Source organism: Sardina pilchardus, chromosome 17 (assembly GCF_963854185.1).
Source record: "Sardina pilchardus chromosome 17, fSarPil1.1, whole genome shotgun sequence".
NCBI lineage: Eukaryota > Metazoa > Chordata > Actinopteri > Clupeiformes > Clupeidae > Sardina > Sardina pilchardus.
In genome coordinates, this window is record NC_085010.1 from 30073047 (window position 1) to 30090067 (window position 17021).

General features: G+C 50.1%; 1 protein-coding gene across 1 annotated transcript in view; it reads right to left on the reverse strand.

The window, feature by feature from the left end:
* Positions 1-337: 337 nt before the first annotated feature.
* The window catches only part of plxna4 (plexin A4), a gene marked incomplete in the record, with an annotated part of 176080 nt that continues 159396 nt past the window's right edge, over positions 338-17021 (reverse strand). The window contains 4 exon segments of the mRNA XM_062518746.1: positions 338-380; positions 7417-7520; positions 12065-12224; positions 14004-14151. Of these exon segments, the coding sequence (XP_062374730.1) occupies positions 7505-7520; positions 12065-12224; positions 14004-14151 (324 nt within the window).

Below are 17021 nucleotides of genomic sequence, written 5' to 3' on the forward strand. Positions count from 1 at the left end.
TGCCTCTGGCAAAGGCTGCTGGGAAAGGGCCGGCTGCCATGATTATTTCCGCACTCGGAGGGAAGCTACAAAGTGGAGAGAAATCTGGCTGCAACTCCCCGAGTCCCATATCATTATTCTTCCTACTGTTGCTGTGAAAATCATTTGTGGAATACGTGTGCACACACATGTATGTGCACTCACTCACTATACACATGCACATAAATACACACACACACACACACACACACACACACACACACACACACACACACACACACACACACACACACACACTTACCATATTTGCTGGCAGAGGTTCTGGAGACGGTAGAGTTGTTCACTGAATTGTATGCAGTGACCTGCTTGGGTACCAGTGCTACCACTGCGTTATCAGGGACCTGCAGACACACACACACACACACACACACACACACACACACACAAAGAGAGAGAGAGAGAGAGAGAGAGAGAGAGAGAGAGAGAGCGAGAGAGAGAGAAACACATTAATACCACACTTACATAGATCATTTTAGAGAGGTATACACAAAAAGTGTGGTGAGAGTATGATGATTTTCTTCACACCTCATCCATAACTAAGTCTATTCGATGTACATGAAAATACCATAACACATACAATTCATATTCCATGTAAAATGCATTAAATCTAAATAATTAAAATGGTATAGGGTATGCTATAGTAGACTATAGTAGGCTGTGCGCGTGCATGTGTGTGTGTGTCTATACCACAGGTGAATACAGTGCCTATAGAAAGTCATCATACCCTTTTGAAATAGTTACTTTTTTTGTCTTACAGCCTGAAATCAAAACCCATTTTAAAAAAAATATTTTCCAGTTTTATTAACAAATTTAGCTGTACAACATCAAAATAATGAAAAAAAAGTAAACAGTTCTGAAAATTAATAACAAATGAAAAACTAGAATAACAGGGTTGGAAAAGTCATCATACCCCTGACTAAATACTTTGTAAAACTTCCTTTTGCTTTCATTACAGCCATCAATCTGTTTGGACATGTCTCTATTATAGCTTTGCACACCTAGATAGGGGAATATTTGCCCAATTTTCCGTACAGAAATGTTAAAATTTAGTCAAATTCTGTAGGGAATGGCGATGGACTGCTCTCTTCAAGTCAATCCACATATTTTCTATAGGATTTAAGTCAGGGCTCTGACTTTGCCACTCAAGGATATTCACCATCCTATCCTTAAGCCACTGCTTTGTTCTTTTGGCAGAATGTTTAGGATTATTGTCGTGTTGGAAGGCGAATGACCTCCCCATCTTCAGCTGTCTAGGAGAGGGACGCAGGTTTTCCTTAAGAATGTGGGTGTACTTGGCAGCATCCATTTTCCCTTCTATCCTGACCAATTGCCCAGTTCCCGCTGAAAAGAAACATCCCCACAACATAATGTTGCCCCCACCATGCTTCACACTAGGTATGGTGTGTTTTGGGTGGTGTACTGTGTTGGTTTTCGCCAAACATTGCGCTTGGAGTTCAGTGCAAAAACACATCTGGAATATTCTGCTACCATGTGGAAAAAGCTTATATGGTCAGATGAGACTAAGATCGAACTTTTTGGAGACTAAGATTGACGTTTTTGGACTGAGCTCCAGGCGCTAACCAAACACAGTATACACACCCAAACACACCCAAAACACACCATACCTACTTTGAAGCATGGTGGGGGCAACATTATGTTTTGGGGATGTTTCTCTTCAGCGGGGACTGGGCAATTGGTCAGGATAGAAGGGAAAATGGATGCTGCCAAGTACACCAAAATTCTTGAGGAAAACTTGCGTCCCTCTCCTAAACAGCTGAGGATGGGGAGGTCATTCGCCTTCCAACACGACAATAATCCTAAACATACTGCCAAAAGAACAAAGCAGTGGCTTAAGGATAGGATGGTGAATATCCTTGAGTGGCAAAGTCAGAGCCCTGACTTAAATCCTATAGAAAATATGTGGATTGACTTGAAGAGAGCAGTCCATCGCCATTCCCTACAGAATTTGACGAAATTTTAACATTTCTGCACGGAAAATTGGGCAAATATTCCCCTATCTAGGTGTGCAAAGCTGTAATAGAGACATATCCAAACAGATTGATGGCTGTAATGAAAGCAAAAGGAAGCTTTACAAAGCATTAAGTCAGGGGTATGATGACTTTTCCAACCCTGTTATTCTAGTTTTTAATTTTTTATTAATTTTCAGAACTGTTGACTTTTTTTTCATTATTTTGATGTTGTACAGCTACATTTGTAAATAAAACTGGAAAAGATTTTTTTTTAAAATGAGTTTTGATTTCAGGCTGTAAGACAAAAAAAATAACTATTTCAAAAGGGTATGATAACTTTCTAAAGGCACTGTATATGCACGTTAGTTACTGCCAACCCCCCAACCCAAATCCACCCCCCCTGTCTAAAGCAGTTTCAATTAACACATCAGGGAGGATGGGATGTCCCCGATCGGCACAGCCTCGTCCCAGGCGCCCCCCCTGGTTGACCTGCCAGTGGCCATGACGGGGTTAATTGCGGCGTTCCCCCAGACAGCCGAGGCCCTGGGCTGGGAATAGGGGCGGCTCTGGCTCTGGTGCTGGTGCTGGTGCTGGCCTGGCCCTGATTTTCATACATTAGCAGCTCAGTCAAGCACACTTGCTCCTCCACGCACAACGCAGGCTAAGCCCTCAGCACCCCCACCGTACCCCCTACACACCCCACCCCACTCCAGCCAACCCCACCTCACACCACCCCACTCCAGCCAACCCCACCAGCAGCCTCCCCTCTAGCCTCCAGAAGGTGCCCTGCTCCAGTGGGCTATGGGCCCTATGCAGGGTGTGCCACATCCCAAGATTCAGCTCCATCCCCTCACAACACACACACACATACACACACACACACACACACACACACACACACAGACACACAGACACACACACATACAGACACACACACACACACACACACACACACACACACACACACACACACACACACACACACACACACACACCGGGGGGCTCAGCTGGTGTTGTAGTGAGGAGGTGGGGAAGGACTGATGGAATTTGCCATTAAGGAGAAGGCCGGGGAATATGGGGGTGAGTGGGGGTTGGAGGAGGGTAATAGAAAGTGGGGGAGGGGAGGAGGGGAGGGGAGGGAGGGCAATTAAGGTAAGGAAGAGATTGGGGCGCCAAAGGCAGGAGACGGGGGTGGGGAGAGGGGATAAGACAGAACAAATTATACTGTTTTTTTCCCTCTAACAAAAAAGGTTGATTTCTCTTCTCATATCTCAATCTATAAAAACATTTGTGTGAATTCTCTACGCAGACAGAGGCACGTGTTTTAGCACGGCACATTACAAAGCTCATCTCCGCCGCCTTTGAAGACACTGGCTCTCTGCTCTAATACTGGCTCCCTTTGCCTGGTGTTACGATGACCAAAAAAAAAAAAAAAAAGCAATCAGATATGCAGCGTGGAACAGACTTGTGTGATGTTTGCCTGGCTGTGACGGAGAGAGAGAAAGCAAAAAGGCATCTGTTCCCATGGACACAGATACCCGTAGATACGGTCAGATCTGTGAGATCCTATCGGGGTGGTCAGAGGAGCAGCCCAGATCATATTAAGATCAGGAGCAGTCCAGACAGAGAGACATCTTAATAAAACCCACCTGCCTCAATCTCTGGCCCAATGGAATCTTCTGGGCCACCAGACACTGGATTGTGGATGTACAGATAAAATCGGTCACTGGTGTGTGTGTGTGTGTGTGTGTGTATGTGTGTATGTGTGTGTGTGTGTGTGTGTGTGTGTGTGTGTGTGTGTGTGTGTGTGTGTGTGTGTGCGTGTGTGCGTGCGTGCGTGCGTGCGTGTGTGTAAGTGTATGTGTGTGTGTGTGTGTGTGTGTGTGTGTGTGTGTGTGTGTGTGTGTGTGTGTGTGTGTGTGTGTGTGTGTCTGTGTCTGTGTCTGTGTCTGTGTCTGTATGTCTGTGTGTCTGTACACTGACTGCACGGAACCACTGAACTGATTCAGTTAATGTTTTGGCAGCACCAAGATCACTACACAATGCCACAATTGATAACCCCCCCCCCCCCCCCTAGAAGAGTGAACAATAAGTCTGGGAGTGTAGGAGGCACAGAGAGGGAGTGTGACTGAAGAAGACTGACATAAGGGCAACAGAAACATTCAGAGTCCATGTGAACATGCACACAGAGCTCGATGGATGGATTACTGGTTGAGTCTGCGATGATAGAGATAGAAAGAAAGAGAGAAAGAAAGAGAGCAACATAGTAGAAGGTCATGAAAAGAGAGAGAGAGAGAGAGAGACAGGGAGGAGAGTGGAATACAGACAGAGCTAACATGAGGGAGAGAGAGTGCGCCAGCACGTGGCTAAATGAAAAGGGAAACGGAGAGAGTTGGGGAACAGACTGATGGAGGTAGAGTAGTGGCCCGGAGGCCTTTCACTATGCTACAGTACACACACACACACACACACACACACACTCTCTCACACACACACACACACACACACACACACACACACACACACACACACACACACACACACACACACACACACACACACACACACACACACACACACACACACACACACTCACACACTCACACACTCACACACTCACACACTCACACACACACACACACACACTTCTCCCTGAGTGCTAACAGGCCTTTGAGTGTCTGATAGCGTTTTCTTTTTTTTTGGTCAAGGATAAGGTGCCCTCCCCATCTGAAAATGAATTAACTTCTGTCTTCATTATCTCATCTCCGATTCCAATCAACTCCTAATCCATTCTCAGCTTGCCTCTCCCACACCCACGCAGCTCTGGGTGACATTTCATTTAAGCGCCTTGTGGACCCTCTTTCCCTCCCTCCCTCCATCCCTCTCTCTCTCCCTCCCTATCTTCCCGTACCCTCACTATCCTCCCCCTCTCTCTTCCCCTCCCTAAAAAAGGGGGGAAACTCATTTGGAGGGGTTGGCTGGCTTACCCAGGAAATTATTTACACCTTAATGAACAGCAGGCTGATTTTATCTCTGCCATCAGTCCCAGTCAAAACAGACAGACACGCCGTGAGAAAACAGTCTGGCCAGAGGACTAAACTGACAGAGCCTTATCAATGTAATTTTGGCTGTCTTTATGATTGAGAGTGGGGGCTGATTGTCTGTCCACAACTCTGTTTGTGTGTGTGTGTGTGTGTGTGGTTGTGTGTGTGTGTTTATGTGTGTGTGTGTATGTGTGAGTGTGTGTGTGTGTGTGTGTGTGTGTGTGTGTGTGTGTGTGTGTGTGTGTGTGTGTGTATACATGCTGTCGATAGCCCATCTGAGTGACACTTCAGATGCTATCTGGTAAGGCTGCCAGCGGGTTGCCAATGGTCACCCCTGACCCCCCCCCCCCCCCCCCCACCCTCCCCCTCCCCACCCACCCTCACTACTCCTTATCCTGACTGACTTCCTCCTGGAGGAAGGGTCACTGTCAATCAAGCCCTGCTCCTCTAAGTGACCTGGAAGTGCTTGTGCGGTGCAGTCTTTCACACGCACACCGAAAGGTCACGGGGGTGCCCAAGGTCGCCGGCGGTAGCCGTAATGAGGAGGAAATGGGTGGCCGAGGAGGCCATCATCACCTGTCCTATAATCTGGGATGACTGACAATCGCCTCGCAGGTCAGAGACAGAATGGTGTCAGAGTCGGGAGTTCATTTACCACAGGAGGGCAATTATTATGGAGTTCATTTACCACAGGAGGGCAATTATTATGGCATCCCGTCACACCGGTGTGGGCAAATAAAACTGACACAAATACCTCGGGAAAAAAAAAAGAGCTAAAAAAAACAGTCTTGTCTGGGAAATCACTTTAGAACCTAATTATCAGTGAGGCTTTCAACTTCACAAGCTGCCCCAAAGAGTCTCCTTGTTCTAACCAAAAAAAAAAAAAAAAAAACCTTACAAGATCCGACCAAAGTACCTTTTATAGACCAAAGAAACAATAGCTCTGTTTGCCAAAGTCTTCAAAGGCTTCGCCTAAAGCAATTAGATGAAGATCTGGAGATTCAAAGCACGGATAATGTGAATCTGCGTTCGCCTTTCTCATCCGCTCCCACCTTCAGAAAGGTGTGAGATATTACTGAAACAGATCGGAACATGATAGCCAGGCAATTCCGCATGGGTTATTATCAGAAGTCATTAACGACTCGGCATCACCTAAACAAAAGGGAACGCGTGGCTGCGTACGGAGGCATGTCCCCGGTGCTGACAGAAGACATATTTAGAGACAGCTGGAGACGTCTCTTAAAATAGAAGCTAACAGCCTCTGTGCCTCCCTCCTGTCGAACACGCGTTACTCTCAGGGCTCGGAAGATTGTCATTTCATAAAAGTCAAATCAGAAAACGCGTGTTTTCTTTTTTTTTTTATTCAAAGCTCTTTTTTTTATTAGGTGTCTGCTTATAATTCTCTCTTTTTTTTTTTTTTTTATTATTGACTGATTTATTTTCTGTCTTGTGAGATCTTGTCAATATAGTCGTACATTTCCTCCTAAACAAAGAGAAGCAGGAGCGGCGCCTGGAGAACACTGGCAACATCAAACGCCACTGAACTCCAAAAGACCCGCGCCGCCGCGCTCCAGAGGAATCAGCTGAACAAACGCGCGCGGAGCACAAACACGCCGAACGCACCGTAAATAAACTCCAGGCGTGGAGGTTTGAGGTGCGATTTGATGAGATTGCCGAGGCACAGAAAAAAAAACAACATGTTTCTTGAATTGAGAAGCCTCTATCTCTACTGTAAGCCTCTATCTCTCCTCCTTCACTGAGTAGACATTTTTATTCAAAACCAATGACAGCACAGTGTATTATAATATCTTCATCACTATGCTTGTTTCCCAGGTAACGACCCCATGACCTTAATGTTGTTATCACCCTGCCTTGGCAGTTGGCCAATAAAGAAGACTTCTTCCACCCTTCTTTCTCTCCCTTTTCCCACCATATCACCTGCGAATATCACTTGCTCAGCTATGCTTTGCTAAGCACACACACACACACACACGCACACACACACACACACGCGCACACACACACACACACACACACACACACACACACACACACACACACACACACACACACACACACACACACACACACACACACACACACACATCTCCCTTTCAGAAGACCACACACACTTGCGGCCTCATTAAAGACCCATGCTCTCTCTCTGAGCTCAGCCGGCCATTAGCCGTCCGCACACAAACTTCTAGAAAAGTCCATGCGACACCTTTTCGTGACACCTCTATATCTGACTCCAGAGCTCAGTTTAAGAGGCGCCAGTGATATTTGAATGCCACCGGGCAGTGGGGGGGGGGCGCCTTGCCCCGAGTGCCCATACGGGCAGAGGGAAGTGGGGCACTTTGTACCTGGTAGTGAGCCAGCATGTTGAGTCGCTTCCAGTCGCTCTCGATCTTGGTGGTGACGTCCTCGTCCATCAGGATGCCGCGTACCCCTCTACCCTGGCGCCACTCTGTAGGAGAGAGAGAGAGAGAGAGAGAGAGAGAGAGAGAGAGAGAGAGAGAGAGGGAGAGAGAGAGAGAGAGAGAGAGAGAGAGAGGGAGAGAGAGAGAGAGAGGCAGAGGGAGAGAGAGAGAGAGAGAGAGAGAGAGAGGGAGAGAGGCAGAGGGAGAGAGAGAGAGAGAGGAGAGAGCAGAGGGTCATTTAGGTAAACCACTGCTGCACATAGCAAGCAACGAAGGGCGGTGACGTCAAACGAGAGGCCGACGCTTCGCCGCACGACTCGACTCGACTCCGCCGCACGGAGTACGAGAACGCGGCGCTGAGCAGCCTCTCGGCAGGACGAGCCAGTAGAGATGCTTATCCGCGGGACTCACGGTCCCGGAAACAGCCCTCCACTCGCGGCGCTGCCACCTTCCTGAGAGGGCTTTACGGCCGTCGGATGCTTTTACTTGACACTCGATTCTGTGTCCCTGAAAAGCACGCGAAAGGAGCCGCGAAAGGAAAAGAATTCCGTCTCGCCAAAACTTTTATGTTCGGAAGGAAAATGGCAGAGTTTGTGACAAAAGGGATTACAAGAGAGAAAGAAGGAGACTGAGAGAGAGAGGGGGGGATGAGAGAGAGAGAGAGAGAGAGAGAGCGAGAGAGAGAGAGAGAGCTGCAGTGCTGTTCCAAGCAGAGAAGAATGAGGTGTGGAGAAAAAAAGGAGAGCGAGCGAGCGAGCGAGCGAGGGATAGAGAGAGAGAGAGGGGGAGGTAAATTAATCACCCACTCTGCTCTTTGTTAGAGAGCCCGGGCTGCTCGGAACGGCGGATCGATCGGCGTGATTACAGGCGCCGCTGAAAGCCACTTCCTTTTTCATCTGCAGCGGGCTGCCGCGCTCTGTCCTAACAACCCCATCGACCACACTAAGCTTCCCCGCCATGCCAACCCGCGCCAACCCGCGCCACAGGGCCCGCTCACGGCTATTACCCCACATCGCCGCAGAGATGGCACACAATCTGGTCCATTTGCACCTACGCCGTCCACCGCCGTCCACCACTCTAAAACCGCCGTACTGCACACACACACACACACACACACACACCACCCCTGCCCGCCCTCATCCCCCTAGTGAATTAATTTGACTGATAAAATAAAAGAAATAAATACTGAAACAAGACAATGACTAAATCCCTTTGTGTGACTAGACATATGTTCTGTCATAAAGTAGCACGCTCAGGGCAGGGGGAGCGTGCTTTTGTTCAAGTGGGTTGTCTATTTTTGTCTCCAGCAAATGAGTAAATTGCCATTGTGTTGGAGCCACAGCAACAAGAGCCTCCTCGCGACGTGAAGCCTGCAGCTCCTATCTGCCATTCAGATCGCAAAAATCAGATCCCAAAACAAGACAGGGAGAAAGAAGGAGGAGAAAGAAAAAGAGACAAAGAAACAGAGCCAAAAAAGAAAAGGCAGAACACAGAGAGGATGTTTTGGGACGAGGAGAAGAAAAGTGGGGTGTCGGATCCCCAGGAAAAGCCTCCCATTGTCTGATGCATCTTAACGCAGTACAGTACAGTACAGTGCATCTCCCCCTCCACATGCAAATGAGATCTATGATCTATGTAACGGGCAGAATAAACAAAGGAAAAGTACATTGCCAGAGAGGGAGGGAACGAAAGAAAGAAAGAAAGAAAGAAGAGAGAGAGAGGAGAATAGAGAGAAAGAATGAAAAGGAAGACAGGGGAGTGGAAACGAATAATAATAATAATATATAAAAAAAAGCAGAGCAAGCGGAGATTGCCCCCGATTCCCAATCCGCTCTCTTTCGCTGCGCAACGCCACGGGAGGGAGATAAGAAGTTTGGGGCCACAGTGGAGGAGGGCTGGAGCGGCGTGTGTGTGTGTGTCGTGTGTGTGTGTGTGTGTGTGTGTGTGTGTGGAGGGGGGTGGAGAGTTGTGGTGGGGGAGAATGGGGGGGTTGAAGGTGACTTCAGATGACAATGCGACGCTGAGAGAGATATGGTGTGAAACATCGAGAGGGAGAGAAGAGGGGGGTTGTGGGAAGCAGGAGGACTGATCCTGCAGCAGCCAGAGAAAAGTGAGGAGGGGAGATGGAGAGATATCAGAAGGGGCTCTTGTGTTTGGTGTTTGTGTGTTTGTGTGTGTGTATGTATGTGTGTGTGTGTGTGTGTGTGTGTGTGTGTGTGAGAGAATGCTCCCTCCTGCTTTGTTCTCACACCTTGTAGCCCTCACTCTTGCTCGGTGGGCCCTGGTGGGCGAGCGTGACAGGGAGAATTAAAAGCGAAGCCAGGGACAGAGGCGCGCCTGTCCAATTTGTTCCAGGGAGCGCGGGGGAGAGGGGAGAGAGGAGAGGAGGAGGAGGAGAGGGGAGAGGGGGAGAGAGATGGGCTGGGTGGCAGGCGGGCGTGGGGGGGGGGGAGAGGTGGGCTGGGTGGCGTGGGGGTGGAGGTGGTGATGGAGGTAGTGGTGGGGGTGGTGGTGCAATCCCATTATCTTTATCTGGAGCGCCGCATCACGGCGGGGGGGAAACGGAGCTCGGGCCTCGGAGACCCAGGGCCATGTGTTTCATGGAATGCCAAAGAATCTCTCTCTCTTCCTCTCCCTCCCTCTCTCTCTCTGTCCAACCCTTTTCCTCTTTTGTTTAGATGCTTTCTTGTCAAACAAGACCTTCTCCTCCTCCACACACACACATACACACAAACACACACACACACATCTTCTTCTCATCTCCCCCGTCGGACCCCCCCCCCCCCCCCCCCCCCTTCACCCTCCACCTCCCGCCCACCTAAGCAGACTCCCACTCTCTCTGTGTCTGCCCCAGATGACGACTAAACAAAGAGGCAGAAAAAAGAAAAGAGGGGGAAAAAAACGCTTCCAATCCGGGTCCGTAATAAAGGAATAATAAAGCAAACGCGTGCTGACGCCCGGCTGGGCCCATAAAACAATTTCACAGAGCCGGCGCTCGTCAAAAGGGCTAAAACAATTTCTTCACTTATCGCCCCGACGTTCTCCCCCTTGTGGAAACACTATCGTCTCTCCACGGCTGCCTATAAATATGCTATTACTCCAAAGACAAAGACAAAGAATGGAGGGAAAAAAAAAACAGCAGAGTTCAGGAAAAAAAAAGCCAAGAGGGGATTCGGGAGCGATGCAGTAATCCATAAAAAAGGTGACGGGTTTACGCCGGGTTGTAGACGCGGGGAGAAGATGAGAGAGGTGTGTGATAGACTAGTGTCTTGTCTGCGCGTAAAAACACACAGGAGCGAGGCTACACACTCTTTTATGGCATGACCGAACGAGGCGTTCATTAGCATGGCTAACGTGCTGCTCAGGATGTCACGGGAGTGCGTAAAAAAACATAGACTTCTCTTTTTTTCCCCAACTACTGTAGATGAACCAGTCAAGGCTGCGGAGCATTCAAGGAGGGGAAAATCTTAACATTTTGTTTGCCAAAAAGCAGGAGAGAGAACCCAAGAGAAAAAGAGGAGGAGAGAAAGGAGAGAGGGATGGAGAGACAGATAGAGAGAGGGATAGAGAGAGGGATAGAGAGAGGGATGGAGGGAGCTGGTCACCTTGAAATGCACCTCCCACTGATGTGGAGCTCCAGCTAACCTGACTGATTGCCTGATCAATGTCCAGATCTGGGGGGCCACTTGACTGGGCTTGGGGGGTTGAGGGCGGAGGGGAAGGGGAGAAAGAAATCGATGTGGAGTTTTGGAGAAAGAGCAATCACGGCAGATACACACGTAAGCTGGCGAGCGAGGGCTGGGCACGCGCTAAACAACTCTTCACGCTCGGGGTCGAGTGTCTCCGCCATTACAGGGTCTCCACCACCACCACCACCACCACCACCCTTCCACCCCCCACGCCTGTCAATAGCCAGAGTGAGAAGCCACCTGCCCCGAACGTGAGGGTCACTCAGCCTGCCCCCCCCCCCCCCCAACACACAGTGGAGAGGACAGCAGAGGAGAGGAAAGACTCTCTCACTCCATCCTCTTCCACCATTTAAAACCACCTCTGCTCTTCACCAGAGAGAGAGAGAGAGAGAGAGAGAGAGAGAGAGAGAGAGAGAGAGAGAGAGAGAGAGACGGCTTGTTGTTCACTTCGCTCAGCGGCCCCAATCATCAGCGCTGAACGGCAGATCCAGTCTCGAACGGGGAAAAAAAAAAAAAGAACCGGAGCGCTGACCAATTTCTGACCCTCTCCTCTTATCTTGGCTCCAGACAGCGGGCACTCTGACGGACCCGAGGGCCAATGATCACGGCTCTTATCCTGTCTCCCCATCAGCTCCTCCGAGCGGCAGATGAGTGGCCGCGACATTTCACTCGCACTTTCTAAGCCCTTCAGACGTCGCCGCAACCGCAGAGGAGCGACCGGGAAAGTGGGGGGGCCAGTCCGTCACGACCCCGCGCCCGTTAACGGCCAGCCAGGTTAAACGGTTGCTATAAAAGTAAGTGGATGCGAAATGCATGGCATTTATGATCATGTTAAGAACTCTCTCTGTGTGTGTGTGTGTGTGTGTGTGTGTGTGTGTGTGTGTGTGTGTGGTGACTCTTACCCAGGTCCATGTCGGAGGCCTTCTGGCGGTGGGAGTAGGGCACGTTCTTGTAGATGGCGTCCAGGATCTTCTCCTTCACCTGGCTGATGGTGTCGCAGTTGAGCACCTTGACCTGGATCTCCGGGCTCTTCTCGTTGTCGGGGTGGATGCAGTTCACCACCTACAGCGGGGCCACACAAGAGCAACTCATCTCAGTCAGAAACATCACAAACTGAGGGGGCGCTGTGGCGCAGCAGGCTACAGCGCTCGTACCATATACAGCACAGGTCAGAGTGCCCACAGGGACCCAGGTTCGAATCCGGCCTGCGGCCATGTCCCGATCCCACCCAATCTCTATCCCACGTGTTTCCTGTCTATCTCTGCACTTTCCTATCACAATAAAGGCAAAAAGGCCAAAAAATATACTTAAAAAAAAGAAACATCATAAACTGAGTATAAACATTCAAATCACATCGAAAAGAAGTTAAATCATGTCAAGTAAGGTTTGTTTACAAAGCATTTTTTAAAAACCCTTAGCTGTTTACCAAAACGTTTTTCAAAAAGAAAGTGGAGGAGACAGAAACGTCCATGAGGTGTCAAAATTTGAAGCCGAGCATTTAGCATATTAAAAGCAGATGAATTTGGATTTTTCGAAGCAGAACATTTTAAAATGTAATTTGCAATATACAGCCCTCCATTTAACTCGTTAAGTCAGCACGCGTGATATAATTCTAAAAACTAGATGAAATTCCAGCGGTGACACTTTCAACTGTCAGCAATGGCAGGTGAATTTCCTCCTGTAATTGCATGTAAGAGGAAGAGGGACGAGGGGGGGGGGGGGGGGGTTGGTGGGGTGGTGGGGGTATTCAGACAACTGGCCACCACAGGGGAGCTGACATCACTCAGTAACCCGAAGCCTCCGTCTCCCTGCAATTAAGCCGCTAATTATCATCATCATATTCGTCATTCCTCTTTTGTGATGAAGATAATGACGACGCCGGCGATGATGATGAGGAGGATGATGATGATGATGATGATGATTGCCGTCGTGCTGCTGTCGCACCGCTCGTCCGTAGACGTAATTACACGGTTGGCTAGCGCCAAAAGACGCTCCGCGGCGGGGAAAAAGAGGGAATAAATAATTTTATGGCCTTCCTCCGAGCCGTTATGGGCGGCCACTGTAGTCCATCACGAGGGCTATAAGCGCACCTTGTAAAAGAGCAGACGGCAAATAAGTATATATTCTCCCGGAATGGAATGTCACCGGCGGCACGCTCCGAGACTACGTCCGAATCTCGGAGCGCTATCGTTTTCTATGAACCGGAATGCTCTGCTTTCTTGTTTTGCAGGCGCTGCAGGAAAAAGGGGAGGTCAGGCTTGATGCGGTTTTGTTTGTGTCTGTCTCTTCCTCCTGGGTGTGAGACCGAGAGCACAGCGCAGGTCATCAGATCTCCAGCTTTAAATGCAGAGCCGAGTCTCATCTCATGGTAAACAACATCCTGCTACAGAATCTCTAATCAGGCTGGCTATAGCTCTCTAGACAGACACACACACACAGACACACACACACACACAGACACACACACACACACACACACACACATAGACACAGACACACAGACACAGACACACAGACACAGACACAGACACAGACACAGACACAGACACGACACACACAGACAGAGACACACACACACACACACACACACACACACACACACACACACAATAACAAACAACCATGTCTACAAATGACAACACCCACAATACATTCACTTAGGGACCATTCACCACAAATTTAACTCATTCATTTCCTGACCATAAGGTCACGACACCGCCCGTCTCTGAGTTAATGAAATCCCCTATAACCCCCTACATAGCAGCACCACCCATCTCCGTCAGTTCTGCGCTGTGCTCCAGAGACGGGGGTTTGATGAGGACGCAGGAGCCGGGAGCGTACCAGGGTCTTGTAGTCGATCTGCCTGTCGGATGAGCTTGTCCTCGCTGAGGGAGTAGCGTGCCTCGCCCGTGATGGAGTCGATGGGGCCTTTCTCCATCTGCTGCTTGATGGCACAGAACAGGGAGAAGAGGGGCTCGCCGGCACACTCCTGAAACACACACACACACACACACACAGAGAGAGAGAGAGAGAGAGAGAGAGAGAGAAAAAAAAAGTCACTCTCCATCACGATGCTAGCCTAAAAGCATGGGTCTTTTTTTTTTCCCCGAGCCCTTGTGCGTTGAAAATGGAAATTACATTCAGATGGATGTTGTCATGCGGCTGAAGTGACTCTCTCTCTGCGGGCACCATTTGGGCACTTTTCGTCTGGCCCCCGCTCGCCGCTCAATCCCCATAACTGCACGGACGCGGTGGTGCTTTGAGGAGCGGCCAGGCTCGTTCCGTTTCGCCGCTGCCTGCTGTATTTGGCGTGAGAGCTAAACAGCGGCGCCGCTGGTGCTAGCTGACTAAAAGTGCGCTGGGCCCAAGTCCACCGCGACCAATAATAATAAAAAAAAACCCCCAAAAAATTCACTGCAGTTTGTGTCACCTCCAAAACATCATTTATCTCAGCCAAGTCAACCCCAAACCCCCTGCCCCCCCTTCCCCAAAAAACAAAACCCCCAAAACAAACGAGAGATTGATTGACAGCGAGGTGGACGCCACGGTAACAAACGACTGTGTCTCTCCTGATAGAGGAAGTGGAGACTCAGTTGTTTTCCTCAGTGCCATCACTCATTAGCGTGGAGGAGGCAGTGCGGCGCGGCGGCGCTAACGCTAAAGAGGCCAACGCCGGGGATTGGTTAAGCTGGACTCAGCGCTATGGTGTGTCATTGGCATGACAGCCTGCTGTTTGTCACCCTCTCTCTCCGCCAACACCCTGCGACTGGGAGGAGAGAGAGAGGGAGTGAGAGCGATGGAGGAGGAGAGGAGGAGAGGTGGAGGTGTGCGTCAGGTAAGTGCAGAGAGAGAGAGGAGAGTGGAGAGAGAGGGAGAGTGGGAGAGAGAGAGATGTGCGGAGGGAGGGAGAGCGACAGGTGGAAGGGAGGAGAGAGCTATCAGTCAGCCGGAGCTCACTTAGGAATGTCACCTACAGAGGCCTGATTAAAGCCCAGAGATGGATCACCACTGCATGCAGTCCAATCTAGGTGTGGTGCGCATCCTAATTTAAAGTGTGCGAGTATGTGTATGTGACTATGTGTTTATGTGTGTGTGTGTGTGTGTGTGTGTGTGTGTGTGTGTGTGTGTGTGTGTCTGTGCGTGTGCATGTGAGAGAGAGAAAGAGAGAGAGAGACAGAGTGAGAGAAGAGCAGGTGTCTCTGAAACTGAAGCTGGGGTCTATGAGTATGAGTATGTGTGTGTGGTGTGTGTGTGTGTGTGTGTGTGTGTGTGTGTGTGTGTGTGTGTGTGTGTGTGTGTGTGTGTGTGTGTGTGTGTGTGTGTGTGTGTGTGTGTGTGTGTGTGTGTGTGTGTGTGTGTGTGTGAGTGTGTGTGGTGTGTGTGTGTGTGTGTGTGTGTGTGTGTGTGTGTGTGTGTGTGTGTGTGGTGTGTGTGTGTGTCAGTAAGTAGCAGCTGCAGATGCTGATGACCCTCTGGGGGTCCGTCTGAGTGAAGCTGCTGCTGCTACTTGCCCCCCCCCCTCCTCCTCTTCTCCTCCCCTCCTCCTCCCCCCCCCCCCTCCTCCTCCTCCTCCTCCTCCTCATCCTCCTCCTCTCCCCCCCTCTTCCTCCTCCTCCCCCTCCCCCCCCTCTTCCTCCTCCTCCCCCCTCCTCCTCCTCCTCCTCCTCTCCTCCTCCTCCTCTCCTCCTCTCCTCCCCTGATCACGTTTGAGGGATGAGGGACGCGAGGGCACTGGGACACCTCCCCTGCCCAACACGGCCTCCTACCCTCTCCAGCCGGAGTGGACGCCCAGTGACCCGGGCCGTCCAGCACCAGATGGCGGCGGAGAGGAAAGATCCAGAACGCGTGACAGGCCAGGGACGGAGCCAGAGGCAGCGGGCAGCGGGCGGCGGGCTGTGGCCTCGGCCCGGGCGCTGACGCGTCTGTTTTGATACGGCGCGGATGCCAACGAGGGCGCCCGTCGGCCTGGCACGCCTGGCATGCCGCGTGAGCTGTTACAACAGCGGGCTGTTGTCACCATGGCATTAGCGTGCGGGGGCAATATCCGTGTAGACACACACACACACAACATACACACACAGAGGCCTAGCACTGGAGATGTGGACACCTACAGGTAAGTGCCAGAAACAAATGTGTTCACGCAAACAAACACACACACACACACACACACATACATACACACACTCGCATTTGCATGAGCACACACACACACACACACACACACACACACACACACACACACACACACACACACACACACACACACACACACACACAAAACTCACACACACACACACACACACACATACACATCAGCAGTGTGCACACAAACACACACAGTTTAAACTCCACATGACCTCCATTTAAGCAGACGGGAGTAGACATGAAGGAAAATGGTGTGAAGCGCTGAGGGACAGAAAGACCGCAGAGGAGGCAGGGGTGAGCAGAGAGAGAGAATGAGAGAGAGAGAGAGGGAGAGAGGGAGAGAGAGAGAGAGAGAGGGAGAGAGAGAGAGAAAGGAGAGGGAGAGGGAGAGAGGGAGAGAGAGAGAATTACTCCTCTCCCCCGTGCTGATAGCTAAAGTGATTAGACGCATTTTGAGGGAGGCAGGAGATGGAGTCTGCTGGCTCATTATAGCCCTTTGAAGATACAGGAGTCAGCAAGTCTTCTGTCCCCCGACACCACATGAGCACACACACACACACACACACACACACACACACACACACACACACACATAAACACACACATACAGAAAAATACACACAAACACTCAAACACAATCCTTTACACACATATACTCTCTCTCTCTTTTCTCTCTCTCTCATACACACATCCTTACAAAAGTTCTTCCTTCAA